This window comes from Aphelocoma coerulescens, chromosome 1, assembly GCF_041296385.1.
Source record: "Aphelocoma coerulescens isolate FSJ_1873_10779 chromosome 1, UR_Acoe_1.0, whole genome shotgun sequence".
Lineage (NCBI taxonomy): Eukaryota > Metazoa > Chordata > Aves > Passeriformes > Corvidae > Aphelocoma > Aphelocoma coerulescens.
In genome coordinates, this window is record NC_091013.1 from 18,003,160 (window position 1) to 18,025,676 (window position 22,517).

At 40.5% G+C, this 22,517-nt stretch overlaps 1 protein-coding gene across 3 annotated transcripts in view; it reads right to left on the minus strand.

Moving 5' to 3' along the window:
* GLRA2 (glycine receptor alpha 2) overlaps positions 1-22,517 on the minus strand; it is a 123,195-nt gene that overhangs the window by 92,211 nt on the left and 8,467 nt on the right. For all 3 annotated transcript variants that reach the window (XM_069003311.1, XM_069003300.1, XM_069003320.1), the window contains exon 3: positions 5,667-5,734. In XM_069003311.1, coding sequence (XP_068859412.1) covers positions 5,667-5,734 — 68 coding nt within the window. The remainder of the gene's footprint in view (positions 1-5,666; positions 5,735-22,517) is intronic.

Sequence of the window (22,517 nt, forward strand, 5' to 3'; positions counted from 1 at the left end):
TGGAGAGCTGTGCTGCTGCCCTGACAGAATATTTCTGACATCCAAACTGATGCACGTTTTGATGCCAGTGGGACGATGCTTTACAATCTCAGTAGCTGAATAACTTTTCTTTCTTTGTTTTTCATTTTCATTTTGCTCTTGGGTAGATGTGATTCAAAACAGGAATGTTGACTAATCAGAGCAAGGCAGACCTGAGAGAGGTCTCAAGAATAGCATTTATTAAAGATACTTACAAAAGCCTCTATCTGTTTTTCACAAGTCGTTGTACTTTTTATGATGATCTTGTTTCAGACATTTAAATATCAAATAGTTACTTGCAGTTCTGAGCTTATAAAATATCATCACATCTTGTGAGGATACACCATCCATAATCACACTATCCCTTATTTCTAGTTCTTAGAAATTGAGTGTCTTATATTTATAATGTGTCTTTAAGCTTATATGTCTTTAAGTATATATGTGTCTCAGAGTTTATATGGGACAGCTTTAGCTACAAGTCCAGGAATGCACTGATTCTTATTCTGCAGAAAAGAAGGCAGGAGCAATTGCTGATAGCATGAAATTGCTACAACTAGTTGTGATACTGCCTTTAAATTTCATTGTAATATGATATATAATGAAGTCTATGGAAAGCAGAGGGATTTTTCCCCCCATGACATAGAAATCATAAGTAAGTTAGATTAGTAAATTGTATAGAAATATCTAAAAAATTTCTTTGATGAAATTCAGTGGTTGGTGATTTATATAATAAAAAACAGTCTGAAAAATCTTTATTCATAGAAGAGCTTGCATATGATAACATATATTATACCAAAATTATAAATAGTGCCAATACGATTACACTATATTTTCCAATGTGTCCTTTCATAAATATATCAGAGCTGTCACACCAATATATTTAGAAATGCTTTCCCTCTCCAAGCTTTGTTCTTAGAAGCAGTACAGAACTGAAACCTTTGTTTACATCTGACAGGCTTTGCATATATATGTATAGATATTTTTATGAGAAATAAAAATGTAGATATAACATGTACATCACAAGAACAGCATTATTTTTTCTCCTGTGCTTGCAGAATAAGCAGTTGAGAGGGATGTGTGTTTACACAGTCAGACCTAATCATGTGCAGAATTTTGAATTTACTTTTCCTGAGTTAACACTGTAACTATGTTTTGAAGGAAAATTCTCTTGAGGATGGTAGAACAACATGGAGTTGAGGCAGACTACAGTGTGTATTTTTCAAAGTCCTGAGGGTAGAAGTGGGTGGACTGTAGTAATGCACTCCTACACAACCACAAGTATACCTACTCTGCAAATTCTTTCTGACAGCACCATTGCTCTGAACAAGGAGTGTGGACCTGGAGATTCGATATCAGTTGCAATACCAGTGTCAGCAATAGTTCAAGGCAACTCAGATAAACAGTTTTCCTCTGTTCTCAAGCCATAAGCTCAGAGTAATACAAACATACTGAAAGAATATTAATCTGATTAAATTTAGTAGCTTTATCTGAAGATTTCAGGATTTGATCCACATATATACTTAGTTTGTATTAGAGGAATGTAGATAGATACCATGTTTCAGCAAATCCAAATCCAGATGCACTGCCCAGAGCAAAGCTCTGGATCCCTTTGGTCTCAGGCACTGCTGTGGCAGGGGGATGCAGGGGAGCCCCCTGCCCTGTTCAGTGCTACTTTCTGTCTCTGAACTAGCACTTGTCTTAGGTCTTAGCTTCCCTCCCATCCTCCCCTCTGACAGCAGTGGTTGCCCACGAGTTGAGTTGGGAGTCTGAAACAAACAGCAGACTTAGCTGGCCTCCCATGAATAGGAGGGGTTTGCCAAAAAGACTACTCTGTTTCTGTCTCTAAATCCTAAATATGAATGGTAACTGAAAAGTAGAGGTTTGTGACCTATTCCAAGGCTATGCAACAGAAAAAGCACTTGGCTACCTATGGACATAAGCATGCAATGTGACCCCAGTGGCTTCAGTGGGAGCCTTTTATTTAAAGTACACATGTACTTGTACAAGCTTATTTGTAATTATGGGGTTTTTTTTTTCTCTAGCTGGGAGATAGTATCATACAGCCAGACATAGCAAAGCTTTTAAAATTAAGAAATGGTAATTTTTTTCTGCTAACATGAGCACTCAAAACACAACTGGAGTTTGAATCATTTACCCTGACAGAGAACCTTCTGCATAGTGTCAGTCATTGATTATAACACATAATAATAATGTCCTCACAGTTAGTCATTTCTGTAATTAACAATTAGCTTGTCAACGTGCAAACCACTCTTAACTTCTCCTACAGCTCATAGCTAAAAAATCCTGGTCATTAGGAATACTGAACATCTGAATTCTTTGGGATGCTGCCCAGGCTGATGTAGATTACTCTGTGATACTCAACTGCAGTCATGCTGTACAGTGAATTTTCTGCTGAATACTGCATGTGTAAATACTTACAAAAATAGATACAGAGTTTACTGGCATAACTTCTTTATTCAGTGAAGTTATTCAGGAACATGTCTTTCTCTTTCTTTGCAAGTCAGGGCTTAAATTAAAGACAAATAAACGAAAGAAGAAAATTTTCAACTATATTATCTTGACTCTGGCCCTTTTTTTTATTATTTTCATTTTGGTATAATATATATCATTTAATAAGGAAGAAAACCATTTCTTTTGCAGGAAAAATAATCCATTGGGATACTGTCCCATATGTGCATTATAGAGCAGAAAGACAGATACATCTGCATTTTGTTTCTCTAGATCTTTAGGGAAAAAACTCATGAAGAGTCTGTGGAGTTCATCCATCTGAAGCAGCATAAAATCCTGTTTTATTTCTTAATGTAAGGTTTTAGCTTTTAGAAGAGTGTGCTGGATATCAGTGTTGTGCTGGCCTTTTGTGTAAGGAGGAATTTTATCCTGTACTGTGTGTCTTAATCAGAGAACTAAAACTATTCCTGCTAATGTTACTGAAATCCTGGCTTACTGAATTTAGCAGGTCTGGGACTGTTTGCCACATTAATTTCTCCTACTGAAAGCTTCTCTGAGCAAGTTTTCATCTCCCAAGTTTCCATCTCCCAAGTTTCCAATGAATTGCTGTAGATGGTCTAAGTTATATTCTGATAATGTCCCTTCAGTGCATATACATGGTTTCACTAAGCACTCCTCTCCTCTGAGACAGGAGTGTCTCTATTGAATTTGCAACCCAGGCTTTTAAATGAATTGTTTAGTTTTATGTCAAAACAATCAAGAGCATTTTATACAGAAAAATGATTCCTAGGAGTCAAACAAACTTGTTATTTATCACAAGGGGTACCAACAATTTTACCACATGATCATATCTATTTCAAAAAAAGCAAAGTAGTTGGAACAGTAATTGATGTCTTCCTCTCAGAGCAGACTCCTAAATTAGTCACAATAGTCATTAAAGAAGTGACAGCATTAAGAAAATCAATATCAAATAGTTGAACATCATCTTAGAGAAATCTTTCCACACTTTCAGCAGATATAATGAACAAAGCAAAATAAGAAAGCCAATAGTCTTTGTTTTCATCTATTTGTTTGGCTGTTTTCAGCAAAATGTGTTAATGAACATTGGAAAGGTGCACATTAACATATTTGATAGAAGGTAAAATGCAATGAGGGGATTTAATCAAAGCAATGAAGGAGTCTAATTAATGCAATCAGCATTAGGTCGTGCAAATATTTTCATTGAATGCCATCTTGTAAAGCTAGTGACGTGCAGGATTTTTGCTACTTAATGCTGATGTCTCTACACACTAGGATCAACAGACATAGCTGGGTAAAAAGACTACATTCACAGCTATCTTCTCAGAATCCTTCAAACACAGGAAAACAATTAATATTTTCTGAAAATAATGACAATTAAGTCTGTTGACAATTATTTTACATCCTGGTATGTTTTTCTCCCTGTTATTTTTAAATTGATTTTAGTTTTCTTTTAAGTTGTTTTTAAAATATTACAGATATGTAGTCTAAAGCATTAACTTATCTGTTTGTTTTATAGCTCTGTATGTTACAGCTTGTCATTTATAGCAGAGTCTTTCCCACACTATTAAAGAAAGCAATCTGGCCTAGCAATAACTTGCCTTTTATCTCTAGAAAACATTAAATAACAGGGTGGGTTTTTAAAATAAAATTATTTAGGAGCAGAAGATTTGTGTTCCTATATTCCTTAAGCAGCACTTTCTGAAATTATGGCATGAATTACAATTGAATCTAAATTAATATTAAGCAAAATACATAAGCCAGGCTAAATATCTGCTTTTCCTTCATAATGTAAGACTTGCAAGGCAGTATCTATTCAATTTTATAAAAAACTAGGGTTTTTTTGTTTACTTCACGTGGGTACCAGGTTCATTTTTAATTACCAAGATCTCAATCCTACAGGAAGCCAAGCACCTTTATTGCCTCTGGCTTCAGCAAATCCAGAAGGACCTGGAGGCTGTGTAGGAATCTCTGAAAAACAGAGCTGTGAAACTAAATTTCAATTTCTTCAAAAGTGCCATAGATATGAGCACCTAACAATTATTATGGGTTTATCACATTATTATGATAAATCTGTTGAAAATACCTCTGTGGATTAACCCCCATAGTCAGTTTATGTAGGCTTGAAAAAAAAACTGATCTTTTTTATTCATTTTTGAAAAAGATTTAAAAACTCAGCATCTTTTAAGATGGAATCAGAACTTTTTTTTCTTAGCAAATACTGAAAAAAGATAATAGACTGATAGACTTCTAGACTAAAAAAATAAAAAAAAGTTGGATGAAAACTTCAATTTTCTTTTTTTTAGTTTGATTTTGTTTATCCTAAATTTTATCAATTTTTAAAATGAAAATCTGACTTTTTTTTCTTTTTTACTGTGTTCTTTACATTCAGTCAAAATACAAATTTCAGTCGGGTGGAATCCCATCATTTCCTAGTACTTATTTAACCTCAAAATACCTAAGTCTTATATGTTCTAGTCATTTGACTCAAATTTTACACTTATTTCTGTTACTGATGTGGCTGCTGTTCACAGAGATCTATCTCAGTTAAACAAGACCATTTTTCTGCAGCAGCAGATAATTCAGCATGTGGTGTAAAACACATTCAAATATGGTGCACTTGGCAGGGAGCCCCACAGCTGAGCTCCAGCCATTCCTCTGTCTCTCCAGAGCTAATAAAACCTGAAAAAGCAGGTTTGCACACAACTATATTTGCTGCCATCACAGTCACTACAGACTGTGGTGCAATCCCTGTGTAGGTGTGTTTAGACTTGAAAGGTGAGTTTAATAATTTAGATATCTCTTTATATATATATATATATATAATTATTTTGTATGTATTTTATATGTATTTTATGTTATTTTATTTTTTTTTATTCATCTGGTAGGTTTTTAGTAGCTTCATAACATATTAAAGGTCCCCATGTCCTGAGCATCTCTATTCTACATCATATCCCACTTCTTCACAAGATGGCTTCAATGATCAGTCCCACTCACCATTGTAGTTTCTGCTATTGAACCAAAGCTGTTGATAAATATGTTGCAGGTAACATTTACAGGAGGACCTGCAAGTTGAACAATAAATAGAAAAATTGACAGGTTGTGTTCATGACATATATTAAGTATTGCTGTTCTCTTGCCAATGGCATCATAGCACTTACCATTGTGGTTTCTGTGACTGATCCAAAACTGTTGATAAAAATATTGCAAGTAACGTTTACTGGAGGACCTGTGGAATGCAATAAAAATGTTGCAATATACATTGAAACAAAAGTACAGATCCCTCAGCCTCCGTACAATCTGGTACAGATGTGGCTGAAAACAAGCAGAAAGTGAGTTTTCCCAAACAGATCACGTCAATTTTGATCAAAAGAGAAATATTATCAACACTAATTCATGTAACCTAGTTTTGTTGGAAGTAGTTATATAAACAAAAGAGAAATATTATCAACACTAATTCATTTAACCTAGTTTTGTTGGAAGTAGTTATATAAACACACAGAACTACATCCTTGCATTTAGAGATTCACAAGAAAATTGAGTGAGGGCTTTTTTCTTATCGACAGTACCAGCGCAGAATATGCTTTAGCACTGCAACCACTTGTCTCTCCCTTCCTCCAGGACTTAAAGTTGAAAGGCTATCTCTCCACATTTACTCCACTCTGTAGGCAGAGGTTTGCCACTGAAATTCCCAGCAAAGGACACTTCACATTGACTCCAGTCCACAAGAAGCTCTTCGTGCACCTGATCTTGAAGTGTCTGGCTTGCCATAACCAAATATTTTAGCAATATCTGTTCTGGCTTGAACAGATAGCTTTCATTAAATAGCTGTTTGTATTCTCTTCCCTCCCACCGCCTTTGCTGTTATTCAGCAGTCACTGACGTGTGGCAGAATGAATGGGAACTTAATACTTAATTAGTTGCCTATTAGCCTCCTTGATTTTTTAGGTGTGATGAAATAAACAGGGGTTCTCAACAGAATCAAAAAGAGTTAATGCTAAAGGCCTGAATTTCAGTGACACAGAAGTTGGTACAAGTATTGAATAACAAGTACTTTCTTTTACCATTATTATTTTTAATGACATCGTATTCCGTATAAGTGAAAATGTCAGTGCAGAGAATATAAGTATCCCCATTTGGTTTATAATGTAGATCTGAAATTTATTTACAAAAGATGGAAACATTGTTACTTTCTTTTTTGAAAAATGGAAAAATAAACTAATGAGCCCAGTGAAACCCATTGTCAACTTCCTGAGTGCTAGACCATCCACCTTAAAGGAAGCAATCATGTTGGTTTTGGGAATCAAAACCATAACACTAACATATTTTGAGGCTGTTAAATTCCAATGAAGTGTGTTGTGCAACTCAGTTTTTTACAAGAATTGTTTTTAAACCACTTCCTTTTTGTCTTAAAATTGTGTTTCATTTCCAGTACCAAGCCAAAACCAAGCCAAATAGTCTGCCATTCTCCCTCCATATTATAATTTTTGTTCCTTTGAATTGGCAGTATTTCTACTAGCTAGGCACCTTGAACAATGTATTTATGTACATCCAGACATACGGAATCACTGTATCATTGAAGCTGGGAGAAACCTCTGGAGATGACCCAGTTCCCCTAGTCCATCTTGTCCCAGAGCAGGATCAGCTAGAGAAGGTTTCTCAGGACTGTGCCACATCAGATTTGGAATATATCCAGAGATGGACACTCCACAGCTTCTCTAGGCAACCTGTGCAGTGTGTGGTCACCCTCACAGCAAAATGCTTCTCTTATGTTTAGGTGGAATTTCATGTGTTTCAGCTTGTGTCCACTGCCTTTTGTCCTTTAACTAGGCACCAGTGAGAAAAATCTGGCTCCCTCTTCTTTACTTACACCCCATCAGCTATTCATGCACATGGTTGAGATCCCCCAGACCCTTTTTTGCTCCAGGTTGAGTGGCCTCAGCAATCTCAGCCTCTTCTTGTATGGCGGATCCTCCAGTCTCTTAATTACCTTCATAACATTTTGCTGGACCCGTGGCAATAAGACCATGTCTCTCTCATACTGGGGAGCCCAGAGCTGGACTCAGCATTCCAGGCGTGTCTCACCACTTCTGAGCAGAGAAAAGGATCCCTTCCCTCAGCCTGCTGGCCATGCTCTGCCTAATGCAGCCCAAGAGTCCATTGGCTGCCTTTGCTGCAGGGGCATGTTGCTGACTCATGTTCCGCTTGGTGTCCACCAGGACCCCCATAGCCTTTTCTGCAAAGCTGCATTCCAGCTGGGCATCTCCCAGACTGTTCCTTCAAAGGTGCAGGACTGCATTCCCTTTGCTGAACATGGTGAAGTCCTGTTGGCTCATTTCTGCAGCTTCTCCTGGTCCCTCTGAATATCAGGAAACTCTCTAGGGCATCAACCATTCCTCCCGTCTTATATCTCCTGCAAATTAGTTGAGGGCACACCATGTCCCATCATCCACGTAATCAATGAAGATGTTAAACAATACTGGCCCAGTACTGGTGCCTGTCGTACAACAGCAGTGACTGGCCACTAGCTGGACTTTGTGCTGCTGATCAAAACCCTTTGAGCATTGCCATTCAGTCAGTTTTCCATGCCCATTTATCTGGTTTGTTCCAAAAATTCCATGTTGTGAGAGACAGTGCCAAAAGCCCTGCTAAAGTTGAGATATACACTGCTCTGCCCTTACTCATGAAGCCTTTCAAGTTGTCATAGAAGGCTATGAGCATTCCAATGAATGATTTCCCCTTCAGAAATCCATGTTGACTACCGCCAGTCGTCTTCCTGTCCTTCACATCTGGAAATGGCTTCAAGAGGATTTGCTCCAGGCTTTGAGGTAAGGATGGCCAGCCTGTAGCTCCTGTATTCTCCTCCTTGTCTTTCTTAGAGATAGGAGTGATGTTTTTTTTCCACATGATTAGGAACCTCCTCCAGTTGCCAGGACCTTTTAAAGATAATTAAGAATGCAACCACCCAGCTTCCACGGCTATGCTAAGCACTTGTGGGTGTTTCCTATGTGGTCTCATAGATTCATGTGTGTCCAGTTTGCCTAAGTGCTCTGGAGCCTAATTCTTCACCACTAAGTTTCTATTGATCTGGACTTTTTTACAGGTCTCAGTGGCATGGGATTCCTGAAGACCATTCTTGACGGTAAAAACTGTGGAGAAGGAGGCTCACAGCTGTTGTCCTGCAAAGGCCATCATACATGAGCATCACAGTTCCAGCTCCTGAGTGCCAGCAGAACCTAGCAAACATGCTTAACTATGTTGGGAAAACATGGCTTATGCATGTTAGGAAATACGCTGCCACATCACAGACTGCAGTCCAGATGTGCATGAGTAAGTACATGCCAGAGCACTGTATCCTACAACAAAACAAATACCTCCCTCCATTCCCCTACCTAATTATAATGTCTTTTACTTGCCTTCTGCTGATAGATGTGGAGCACTATAAGAACTCAGTAAATGCAGTAAAAAAATAGATCAGATTTGTTCAAGTTCCTCATGTGAGGAACTTGAATATAAATAAATTTATGGACCTGACTGGATACATCCCAGAGTCTTGAGGGAATTGACTGATGTACTTGTCAAATCACTCTCCATGATATTTGAAAAACCATGGCCATCAGGTGAAGTTCTTGGTGACTGGCAAAAGGGAAGCAGTGCACCCATTTTTAAAAACAGGAGAAAAGGGGACCCTGAGAACTGATGACCTTTCAGCTTCACCTCTATGCCTGGGAAAATCATAGAACAGATCCTCTGTACCGGTTTGGCCAAATTTAGAAATATATCCTCTGAGAGAAGGCACAACCACCCCTCCCCCCCAGGTTCGGGAAAAAAAAATAAATTTTCCTCAAAGGAAAGTGAAGAAGATACAACTATTTATTTAACAAACACACAGGAAAGGAAAATGAGGTTAAATGGTAAAATCTTTCGCTGTGGAGGAAAAACCTGACACAAAAATTAATTTCTGGGCATAGGCAGCGATATGGGATACACATCATAACGTCACCCCAAGACATCCTCCTAGGAGCTGTGCTAAGGCACATGGAGGACAGGGAGGTGATTTGGGACAGCCAGCACAGCTCCACGAAGGATACCTCTTGCCTGGCCTTCTACAGTAGAGTGACTACATCAGTGGCCAAGGGAAGGGCTACAGATGTCATTTATCTGAACTTCTGTAAGGCCTTTGACACAATCACCCACAACATCCTCTCTGGAAATTGGAAAGGTATGTAAGGTTTGTTCAGCCTGGAGAGGAGAAGGTCCTAGGGATACCTCATTGTGGTTTTTCAATACTTAAAGCAGGCCTGTGAGAAAGATGGGAACAATTCTTTTTGTGGGGCATTCTGCGGTAGGACAAGGGGTAACAGTAAACTAAAACACACTTCATCCTGTAAGATTTTTCTAATCTAATAGTTCAATGAAAATGAAAGCATCAAATTTCTGTGAAGTATATCCAAGGTTTGAGAACACAATCTAAAAATCTTCAAAGGCAAAGGAAATAATTAGACTTTATTGCCTGAAATCTAAAAAGAGTTGACATTACATATGAAAAATTAAGCAAAGTATACTTTATAACTAAATAATTTTCTCCCCCTAGTTTTCCTTTTGTCACTTCCAATGTAACAAGGTAACAGTCCAGGTGCCTTTCAGGCATATTCAAGATAATCAAAGTGTTCTTTGAGTCATAAGGAAAATGTTTCTTGAAAGGACTCTGGCAAAAAAACACCAAACCAAGCCCAAACCAGGCAGCTAATGCTCAAATCAACCAGAAAGTACGTCTGGTATTCCGATAAACAGCTAAGATATCGCTTCTGTTCCCTGCAGCTCCCTTTCCCCTGCTTCCCCAGAGGGGCTGCTGCTGCCAGTCAACAGGACTCTGATACACTGCCTTCTTGAAAAACCCTGACATTATAATGTATCACACACCTCCTGTGACTTCGGGGCACTTAACACTTACAGAAAGTCCCTGGCACTCATCTGCTCACCTTACCCATGAGAAAACTGAATACACGGAATATTGCCCTCAATTTGCTGCGACATATTGTCTCAAAACTCCAGTGCCCAAGGTGTCTGTGATCTTATTGCCATCTGGCTAGAGCAAATCCTTTCCTTAGTAGCTGCCAGAGGGGGTGAATCCATCCCAATGCATGGAAGAGTCCCCATATGGAATGATGAGTGCTGAAAGACTATATTTGAGCCCCATCCAGATCCTAACTCCAGCCTCTGCTGAATATTCTTCAGTATTGATAGTGCACAGTCACAAATCTTGCTTCATTTGGTACAGTCTTGAGAAGATTTACTTGTACTCTTTCAATGGAGATTATCCTAACTGCAACTAATCATATCTGTATCCTCAATTTCATCCCAACTCTTGTCTTTTTTGGTGTAGAGTTTCCAGGTTGCAGCTGGCAGCCTTTTCTCTTCACATTAATTCCAACCATATAGCTAAATTGTCCTTAGTGGGAAGGGAATATTATAATGATACAGGAGATTTAAAATTATACCTGTGCACTTGCCAATTTTCTCTGATATGTGTATTTATTAAGGGATTTTGTAAGGCAAACTAAAATACAGTACACAGAGAACTGTGGACAAACCAGAGACATGTGGAAGCAAAAATAAAAGATAATGAGGCAGAACCACCTTATGGAATGACAATGGAAATATTGGCAAGATATTTAGAGATCTGTGGGGAATCTTGTATCTTTTTCTATATGTAGTATATTCTACTCTACCTTCTCACTTTGATCCTTGTGCCAATGAAGAGTTTTTTCCCACTATCTCAAATGGTTTATTTTGTATATACAGAGGAGGAAGATGAGCCAAACCTCCTTTCTCCCCTGACCATGGAGAGCAGGATAATCAAGACTATTTGAAAAGACTAAAATCAATCCCACCTGAGTGTGGAGACAGATCAGTAATCCAGGAACAGGACCAAGGGGCTAAGTGTGGAGGCAGTGATCCCACCAGAGACTGAGAATCCCTTTGTCTGTGGGACAGGGATTTATGTCACAACTCAAACAAGGGAGGTGATCAAAATGTGGATGATGGCAGAACAAAGACCCACATGCTGATGTGAGCACCAGTGACACAAATCCTAGGACAGCAGGGAAGGATAGAGGATCTTTTTGGAGATGGTTTTTTGAATGTGAGTTCTGGAGACAGCTGGGGTTTTGGAAACCATTTGTCCCCAACCAAACTGAACAACCTCCACCATCCATCAGAGTCCTCATGAGACCTGAAGCAGAGCTAACCCCTATGGAGGCCCCTGCTTCTGCAGCTGCAGTACTACAGGTGCCTGAATTACCACTTCAAGAGCTTGCCAAGGCACTGCAGGCACATCCCTGTAAGGCAGATGAGGATAAACTGCTGCTGGGACACCTCAGCTGGCCATGGTCATTAGACAGGGACAAGTTGTTCATCATCCTAGCTCCTTCTCTGCTCAGAGTGTAGCACACAGGATAAGGACTGGAGAAGTGGTATCAAAGGCAGCTCAGCCAGTCCTGTGGCCAGTGACCATGGGTATTGGGCCAGTGAGACAAGGGTGACTTTGATGCACTGAAAAACTTCCTCTGAGACACAGGGATCCTGCAGCTACTCCAGAAGAAGTGCAGCTGCACACTTGTTTTCAAGGGCCTGTATAATGTGTAGTCCAAACTCTGATGAGAAAATTCACACAATTTAAAAAGTTTGCTTAAGGTTCTAGTAAGAAAACAGGAGGCAGACCACAGGTAGGCTTTTTTGCAAGAACCTAGGTAACATTTCTCTCTTTCCCTAGCATTTTGCCTTTGGACAAAACCAATCTTTTCCTCTATTTAAACATCATCATCTCATTAGAGTCTTAACAGCTCAGTCACAGGAGGCAAAATTAATGGCACCAGGACAACATAGTTACCCTAAGGCTTACAAATCAAGGTGAAATTTTTTTGTTGGGTAGTGATGCCTTTTGTCTATGAGGTTGTCTTTCTATGGGATTTCTGTCAAGTTCATCGCCCTGACTGCCTAAGTATAATCATGCTCAGTAAAGAGAGAATTCCTTCTTCCTTAGAAGTGTTCAACACAGTCCAGTGTGGATTATTAAGCTTATGTCACTTATTATTAATTCATGATAATAATACCTACTAAATAAACAAACAAACCTCCAAATTTTAAAAAACCAACAAACAAAAAACAACAACAACAAAAAAAAACCCAAACCAAACCAAAAAATCTGTAAGGGCAGAGGTTTCAAAAAATGCAGTAATTGTATGGTACTTTGCACTGATTCAATTTGCTGGTAAAACGAAATAAAGACGAAATTATTGTTCTGCTTCATCAAGCTAAAACCAATATCCTCTGAAAGTTCATCTGTCATATATAATAACTTAGCATGCTGAGAATACCATTTGTCCTGGTAGGAATATGGCAATGATTTTGGGCACTTACTGTTGCATTCAACACTCAGAATCGTATTCTTTGTAATCAATATATATTTATGATCAACAGCCTAAGGCTAAGAGCCACAAAAGCACTTAGAGAACCAGAGAAAAACCTGAAGAGATCTTTAGGTGTCTAAAATCTTTTTAGGACGCTCATTCCCATCGATATCACTCAGTCCAAGAATTACCAAGCCTCTGAGAAATACGTGTGAGCAATACCACTTATGAAAATGGTATCTTTCAGACTGGGGGAGACACAACATGCCCTACCCATAGAAGGTGAGATACAGAAGCAGTTCTGGATGGAATCAGCAGGAAAGCATGACAGATAGCAGAAAGTAAAATTTTTCCCTAGTTCCAGCTGCCTGTTTCCAGAAGTGCACATGCAGGGACACACACAAATATACATGAACAAAATAACAAAAAGAGAACTCTACTCTTACGTCAATATTTAAGCTGCTTCCCTTCACTTACTTGAGAAGGCATCTGAGCAAGTATGTGGCCCTATGAGATGACCTGGATGTAAAAAGGGCATGTAATATTTCAGAACTGAAAGCTCTCCTTCAGCAAAATACCACTGAGACCTCCCAAGACAAATACTCCAGTGATTGTCAAGTCCAGGTGATTACAGGAAGAGTCACAGAAAGAAAATTCTCTGGAGTAAGTACTGCTAAAGCCATCTCTCTATATATATACATTGACACAGACTGAATTCAAACAGTGAATAGTCAATTCCTGAAGTGGTATGTGAGTTTTCAGCTGTGGGACTATTGCTGAATGTAACAGGAGTCATGCTGGTAAAATCCTATCAACATTTTAAGGAAGGAGAATCCCTGCTAAGATGCACTTTTTTGTGCCTTAAAGCTCTTGTGAAAATTGTTGGATTGGCATGCTTCACATTCAGTGAATGCTTTTGTCCATAGACCCAGTTCTGGAAGAGAAAGGTAAGTCACACTCTACAAAGCCTCCTCAGTTCTGCATTTGGCATTACAGGATAGGCCATATGAGGTGTTCATTCTTCCCTGACTCTTTCTGCTGAGGCTGATAACAGAAATATACATTACTGTCAGCTCTGGCTTACAGTGGGATATATCCACATAGGTGATCTAACAGACACTGAACAAGAACAATTTTTGGGCACTATTTCATCCCGCTCACACTATTTCTCACAAACCAGGAGGTCAGAAAAGAAAAAGCCCTTTAAACAGTTGACATGCTCCTGATTTACCCAGCTAACTTGAGTTAGTCTACAAAGAATATATAGCCATAGCAGTCACAACGGATTGTACAAATGTGCTAGAGCTGTCTTTCACGTAGGTAGTTTGAGGGATGGTACCAATGTAGTCATGGCAGGCTGGAATTCACTGGAGGCCATTAGCCTCAGACATTATAGCTTGTGCTGAGCTCTGTATCATAGCTGTGCTGTGCAGTGCATCTCTGAGCAAATCACTTGAAAGCTCACTCAGATATTTCTACACAACCCTCAGCAACACTTGTGACTGGGTGCAGCCAGTCCCAGAGCTAAAGTCTTCCATGTGCAAATGAAACTGTGGAAATAAGTAAAAAACAGTGAATCAGAAATCTTACATCTGGAAACTTCCCATTGGAACTACAAGATTGAGTGCAGTTATTTAGAATTTATGTCAACTTTGAGAATATTCAAATCAATCTTTTAATCTTTCATATGTCTATCAAATCGTTTATCTTTCTCTGAGCTTTCCACTTGTCTTGGGGTGACTTTATGATGTGTATCCCATGTCGCTGCCCTATGCCCAGAAATTAATTTTGTGCCTTTCCCTGCCTTTAAACTGAGCAAAACTTCTTCAAAGCAGTTTGCAGTTTGTCATCGTGTTCCAAGGACACAGGGATAAAAAGCAGTCTGCATTTCAGCGGCGGCAGGAGAGAGAGAGCAGAGGGAAACACCCGGCTTGTTCTCATTTCCAGCCAGCTTTTCGGCCAGTTGTTTTTTCAGCTCCTTTGCCTCCAGAGAGTTGAACTTTGTTTTCCTGGGACTCTGATTTTTTCCTTTCTTCTCTGCTGGGCTGCTTCAACATCAGAACACATCGGGAGGACTTTCCACCGAACACAGAGGGCCTGGCCCTTGGCCAAGTCCCAGCTCCAAGGAGAAGGGAGGCCAAAAGGGAGGATTCTAATATTTTCCCAGTTTTTTTCTCTACAGTGAGAGATTTTATTATTTAGCATTATTAACCTTTTCCTGTGTGTTTATTAAATAAATAGTTTTTATCTCTTTCGCTTTCTTTCGAGGAAAATTTATTTTTTTCCTGAACCTGGTTGGGGGGGAGGGGTGCTTGTGACCTGCCTTCTCTCAGAGGATATATTTCTAAATTTGGCCAAACTGGCACACACTGATCTTTCAAATTTCCAAGTCATGACAAGCATCTCTTCGCAAGGCATCTCTTTTTAAAGTTTTCCTTGTTCCAGTGCAATAGAGCAATGGATAGTATTTGGGCAAATGGAATTGTTTGCTTTTCCTTTGACATTAAAAGATCCAGACCCCTATTTCTCTTCTTATCACAAAACAGTGTGAAGTGCCTCTCAGCCTCTCTGAGACCAGGTAGCAGAGATGCTCCTCACACCTGATCCTGAGAAACTGCTCAGTTGCCCTGCATTAATGAAAACAGAGCTCTTCCCTGCTCATTGGCATGTGAACTGCATAATGTATGCAGAGGCCTGGGACACTCCTGAATGTGGTTAAATAAAAGATTATATTACATCTACAGTCGTGAAATCTGCACTCCAGCATAGGGTCAGACAAACTCCTTCTGGGTAATCTTATTAATAATGTTTTATGAAACCAGAGTAGCCAATTCATCCAAGAGACTGCATGGAACCACAAGATATAAATATGTTCACTGAAAAGAGAAGGCAGGAGGGAAGATCTACTTAATGAAAAAAAAAAAGAAAGAAATGTATTAATAATAATTTTAAAATGTTGTTACCAGCCTAGGTTTCTATTTTCAGTCAGAATGAACTGATTACTTTTACTTGGCATACTCATTTCAAAATATTTCTTTAAAAAGAAATGTTACTTTGTTCATTTCTCTCTAAATATGTCTTACTTTGTTCTTTGTAATTCTGATCTTGTGTTGCAGAAATGAATGGAAGCTCAGCTATAAGTGTCAATAACTATAGTCTCAAATACAGGGCTTAGACAATACCTATCTCTGTGGCCACAGAAAGGACTCAGAATCGATTTTAACTTCTTTCTTGTTCCTCTGAGCCTCAGAAAGTCACTTTATTTCACAATTCTGCCAGCTTTTTCTCCATAATGTTCCTTGTTTTACTGTCTGAAGCCATATGCAGGACTTGAATTATAAAAGCAGCTTGGGTGACTAATATTAGAGAGCAGACTTTGATTTATGGCTGATATGGAATTATACACCAAATGATACATGGGACAGAGGTGAACAATGTGATTTAAACAGATAGGATGGTTCAGTGATACGGACAAATGACAACAGAAATGATCAGGAGCTGGTATAGATGTCAATCAGCGACAGATCAAAGACACTGACCCAAACATCCACCACATCTTGCACTAACAGAATAAAATTTTCCTTTTATTTTTAAGTATTTACCTCCTTACAATTCAACTTATTTCCACACAATGTAATCAGAAGATTATTTTGAAATTAAGTCTTCTCATCTTCAATACTCCCATCACTTGATCTGTTGCTTGTTTAACTCAGCCTCCTATCCCTCTCCCTCACACATCTCCTTTCCTTTTGGAAACCTCCTATCTGGTCTCCCACATCCTAAATGCAAAAAATGATCTATGTTTTTACTGCAAGGCATCCTTAAGGTACTTCTTGGGTGTCTTTCAGAAGCATTTTTTTCTGTCATCAGTTCTTCATAGATATAAAATGACTGGAAGAATGGGAGGGGAATGAGAACTCTTTGCCAGCCTAAAAAATAAGCATCTTATAAATTGACTGCCTTACTTTTTATCAATACCAAACCTGCTCTTTGATGCAGAATGCTCACTGCATTGCTGTGAGGAGCCCCACACAGCTTTCACATAGGCTGAGGTCTCTGCTGACTTAAACCATGCTTCAGGGTCAGGGCATATGATCTTCTTCTAGCTTCTACCACCAACAGTCATGCTGAGCAGAAGTCTTCTACAAAGTCATCCAAATGAGACTATGTCCACACTAAGAAACTTACTGACCTGAATTGAATCTATCTGTAATTATTTTTAACTTTGATAAGTCAAACTTATATTTTATTTTAAAAAAAGGAGCTAAAATCTGGTTTTAACAGATTGTGTATGCTTTACCTCACATAAAACACACCTCAGAAATGTGACAAAACTAAAACTCTCAGGGGTATGAAGCCAAAGAGTGCAAAAGTATTCACAGGAGTACAGAGCCAAAGAGCTGAAAAATTCTCCCAGATGCTTATTTTCAGATGTTTCCTATAAGCAGACTGGCCAAAGGCTTTTAACACCTCAGAGTACTCCATCTGATGGGATATCACTGTATGAAAAGGAAAATTTCTGCAGTCTGAAACTTATGTAGAGTGAACACATCTTCATTTTTAGTTTAACATGAGGGAGAGTATGCACATGTGTTTATGCACAGGCAACAGGCAAATTCACAAAAGAAAAAAAAAGGAGTTTTTGCATATGCTCCTGCTTTGGCACCATGCATGTAATTTGCATCTCTTCAAGAACTGATTTAAACTGCAGTGTGAGAGTTTATAGCAGCATTCTGAGCAAGCTGTTCTGTTGTTTTATTTATTATTTAGGACTAATTCTTTATCAGACATAGTAAACAGTGCAAGTAGAAATAGCAATTCTGATACAATAGTTTCATAGGCTGAGACATGGACATAAAAACAACACACATCGGGAATGTAGTCATTAGAGGCAGTCTAACATGATGAGTATCGGTCCAGTAAATTTGAATCCTAGGTTTTCCCCGACTAATTGTGTCAGTTTAAGGAAAGCATTTAGCCTTTTCTCAGATATATTTCCCCAAGGACAAAAGCAAGGGAGATAACCTGTAGTTGTGTTCCTGGGGTGGAGGAGCAATGAGTTTGTTTGTGCAGTGTGCATCAACTGAGTGTTGGTTACCATTGTTTAAGGGAGAGTGCTCACAATTCAGCTAGTCACAGATGTGCCCAGTTGCTGCTCTGCAGCCCTGGGCTTTGGAGACACAGAAACACAGAGGTAGAGGTTATTAGCTTTTGGAGAAGAGCATCATTCTGCTACGGTGCTTCCACAGACAGCCCACTGTTTGCTACAGCCAAGGAAATCTCAGCCCCATGGCAGGCAGAAGGAGTTGCAGTGGCTGATGCTTTGGTGCAGATTACCCAGGCCCTTGTGGAGGAACCATGTGGTCCATGGGCAGAACATGATTGTTCAGCACAGCGGGCGGGGTTCCACCTGCAGAGAGCAAGTAATCTGCAATGGGCTCTTTGTGCACCCTCCTGAGACTGTCATTACAGCAGGGCTGAGGTACCTCCTTCAGGATCCACTGCTCAGACCACTCTGCACCAGATCAACATACACTGAAAAATCAGTCAAGATTTTCATTCTTTCCTTCTAAAACACAATCAGTTTTGTGGCAAATAACAAAGTATTGAGAGATTTCATGAAGAAAGGGTCCTTTCTAAGAGCTTCTATGCCTGTCTCAGATTGAAGGGATGCTGACTTGCATCTCTTAGACTACAAGGCTGTGGATTTCTTAGAAAATGGGGTGGGATATCTCTCACTGTCTCTTATTCAGAGGAAGTGGGATTCATCCTAAAGTGCAGCTATAGTCACCGCTAAAAATACTTCTATCTTAGCGGTCGGGGCAATTATCAGGAAATGTTAGAGAAGTGCTGTTTCTCAAACCCTGTCCTTACAACACCTTCTGTTACAGTCACATCAGCTGCCCCTAAGGTGTACTGGCTACAACAGGCACCTCTGTGCATCTCATCAAAGTGGTCAAGAGTAAAGGCCACCCTTTCTCAGACAAGCAGCTACACTGAAAGTTTGAAAAGTCATGTTCCCTTTGCATTTTTCCCTGGCTTAGTCAAGTTTGAATTCTTTGCTTCAAAATAGACCTCTCAGAATCATTTATCCTCCTTTGGATCAGATAGAGAACTCTATAAGCTGAGAGAAAACTATCGCAGGGGGTCCAATGCTAGTCAGCACTGTTGTGCCACAACCTTCCTAGAGTGTCCTGCAAGGAACAGCTCTTCCAGGGGTGGTGGCCGGCCTCCCTGGGCAGCAGGTGATTCCAGCAAGTGTAGCAACTTCTCAGCTACAAGTGATAGCAGCTCTTGTGATTCAGCCCTTTGTGAAATCACCCAAGGCAAACTCGGGGACAGAGAGACAGGAGACTCGTTTGGCCGTTCCACAGAGGTGGCTTTTATTGTCCAGCAGCCTCTGTGAAGGGAAGGCCAGGGACAAATGCTCCCTGATCAGGGGCAGAAACAGGGGCTTTCTATGGGAAAGGCAGGGGTTGGGGTAGAAACCAATTATCCAAATGGGTACAGGCTATTACCATATAGAAACAAGGCATGCTGGGGTTGGTTCACTTTGTCACCATGACTCGAGGAAGGTTGCTTATCCCTGGGGAGAGTCTTTTTGCCTTCAGGTCTCTCTCCTCCAAGGGAGTGCAGAGGGCTCTTTTGCCAAGGGCTCACAGCCCTCCACAGAAAACTGGAGCAAAAAATCTATGTATTGCAGAGGAAGGCAGGCCACCCAGAGAGGGGTGGCAGCGTGGCATGTTAAGTGATTACAGATCCACAGAGAGAGGAAGCTTTTTCCTGTGGAATACAAGACAGGCTTTGAGAGGCCTGGTCCATATAGGGAGATGGAGGTGGAGCAGTGCCTCATCAGAGAGTCTGAATTCGGGTTAGGAGAGAGGTGGGTGCTCGGTGAAGCAGACTGGAGCAGTACTTTGCACACTTGAGAGAAAAACTGAGAGAATCTTAGGAACTTTAAGTAAAACAGTAATGCACTGCCAAGTGTTACAAAGCAGGTGGATCAGAGATTTCCAGGGAGGGGGCATGGGGGTTGTTTGTGGGCTCAAATTCCACCAAAGTCCTCTTTTAAATGCTTTCTTCTTTTATTGACTCATGAAGTGCTAACACAGTTGATGCATCAGGAGTAATGATTATGTCTTCATTCCCTGGTAATACTTGAGGATTGCTGGTAGTTGGCACAGTTCAAATAAGCCACTAGGCTGCTCTTATTTAACTCTCATAAGTAACTGAATGACTGGCAAATTACACTTCTCTCTCATGTACTGTACTGCTTAGATCTTGCACAGTTTCCAGTATCAGAGCATTTATATTTCTGCAAATTTAGAAATTTAATCATGGACTTGGTGTTTATGACATTGTCAGGTCACTATTTATGCCATACATTGTGCACCCTTCATCTTAGAGTTTTGCCAGACCCTGTACCACCCTGTCTGCATCATCTGAGGGGCTCCTCTCTGCAGACTGAAAATCACACATCTGTGAAAGCCTGTGAAATGCATATTTGGAAGCTGAACGGTCAAACATACATTTTCTGATGACTTAATCAGAGATTTATACGGACCCACAGCCCACAGCCAAACACCCAAGAACCCCCCCAGCACACACAGAGGGAGTGGAGCAGTAATGCGGAAGAATGGAACTTTGAACCGGCAAGGACCTGCAGGAGGAAGAGACTTCCCCTGGAGGCTGAGGTGCCCTCACAGAGCCACTTCACTGCTCTGGAGAGTGAAGAGGAAAGACCTGTCAGATCAGGATTGTTGCTGGAACTGAGCAAGGCAGCTCCATCTGCTCCCTGTGTAAAGACCTGTGCAGCTGAGAAAAGGTGACAGTGGGTGACTCTTCCACGAGGTATGGAGGGAGGCCCCTGTGTGCTCTCAAGAGAGGTGAGCTGCTTACCCTCATACAGCCCACTATTACCCACTGCTGCTGGTTCACATGGGCACCAGTGACACAGCCAGCAGCCTGAGGAGCATCAGGAAAGATTAGAGAGCCCTGAGCATGGTGATAAGGGACTCTGGAGTGCAGGATGCTCTTTCATCAATCCTGCTAGACTTGCAGTCAACAGCTCAATGTCCCAGTCCAACAGCTCATGTCAGTATTGGGACTGGTGCTGCTTAACACCTTTGTCAGTGACATGGACAGTGGGACTGAGTGCACCCTCAGCAAGTGTTCTCATGACACCCAGCTGTGTGGTGTAGTCGACACACTGGAGGAAAGGGATGCCATCCAGACGGTCCTTGAGAGGCTTGAGAGGTGGGCTTGTGTGAACCTCATGAAGTTTAATGAGGCCAAGTGCAAGGTCCTGTATGTTGGGCAATGCCAAACAGCAGTACAGGCTGGGCAGAGAATGGATTGAAAACAGCCCTGAGGACAAAGACTTGGACATGACCCAGCAGTGTGTGCTCACAGCCCCGAAAGCCAAACCTGTCCAGGGCTGCATGAAAAGCAGTGTGGGCAGCAGGGAGAGGGAGAGGACTGTCCTCCTTTGCTCTACTCTCAAGAGACCCCACCTGAGATACTGCATCTAGCTCTGGCACCCTCAGCACAGGAAAGACATGGGTTTGTTGGAACAGGTCCAAAGAAGGGCCACAAAAATTATCAGAGGGATGGAGCACCTCTTCTATGAGGACAGACTGAGAGAGTTGGGGCTGTTCATCCTGGAGAAGAGAAGGCTCTGGGGAGACCTTACAGCAGCCTTCCAGCCTACCTAAAGGGAGCCTACAAGAAAGCTTGAGAGGGGCATTTTACAAGGATGTGTAGGGACAGGACAAGAGATAATGTTTTTAAACTGAGAGTAGGTTTAGGTCAGATGTTAGAAAGAAATTATTTTTGTGAGGGTGGTGAGACACTGGAACAAGTTGTCCAGAGAAGTTGTGGATGACCTGTGCCTGGATGTTCTCAAGGCCAGGTTGGCCTGAGATCTGAGTAATCTTGTCTAGTGGAAGGTGTCCATTCCTGTGGCAGGGGGGTGGGAACTAGATGTTCTTTAAAGTCCCTTCCAACCCAAAGCATTGTAGGATTCTATGGAAATCTATAGAGGAAAAAAATAAGCAGGCTTCAACTGCATAGAAAATTTAAGTGTGAACATGACACTGGATGTGATAAAAACATAACACTTAAATTAGAATATGATCAAAACAATAGCATCTCCTCCTTTGATATCAAAGGTCTTTAGCTCTGCTTTGACATTTGTTTCTCATAAATCCCCTTTGCAGTTTATGCAGCAGCTGAATAATGATCCATGACAACATCCAAATCTATTGATATCTCTTAATTAAATAACTGGTTCTGAATAAAGGCAACACACCAATACAATATGGATGACTGTGGCTAAACATCTATATATAAAAGAAGACCTGGTCAGATCCTCAGGTTGGATGCCAGGCAGCATTGTTTAGCTTGTGCTTTACACTGCTGCATGCTCACAGCCTTTCTGTCTTGCCTTAGAATCAGCTGGCTGCAGGAAGCTCAGAAAGAGATCCAGGAAATGAACAAACAGCCAAGCAGCGTAGATAATCACGGGTGCCTTGAGCTTGCTGTCTGGCCCCATTTGTCTAGTAGCCTAGACATAACCTAAGTAGCCGTGCAACTCATCCA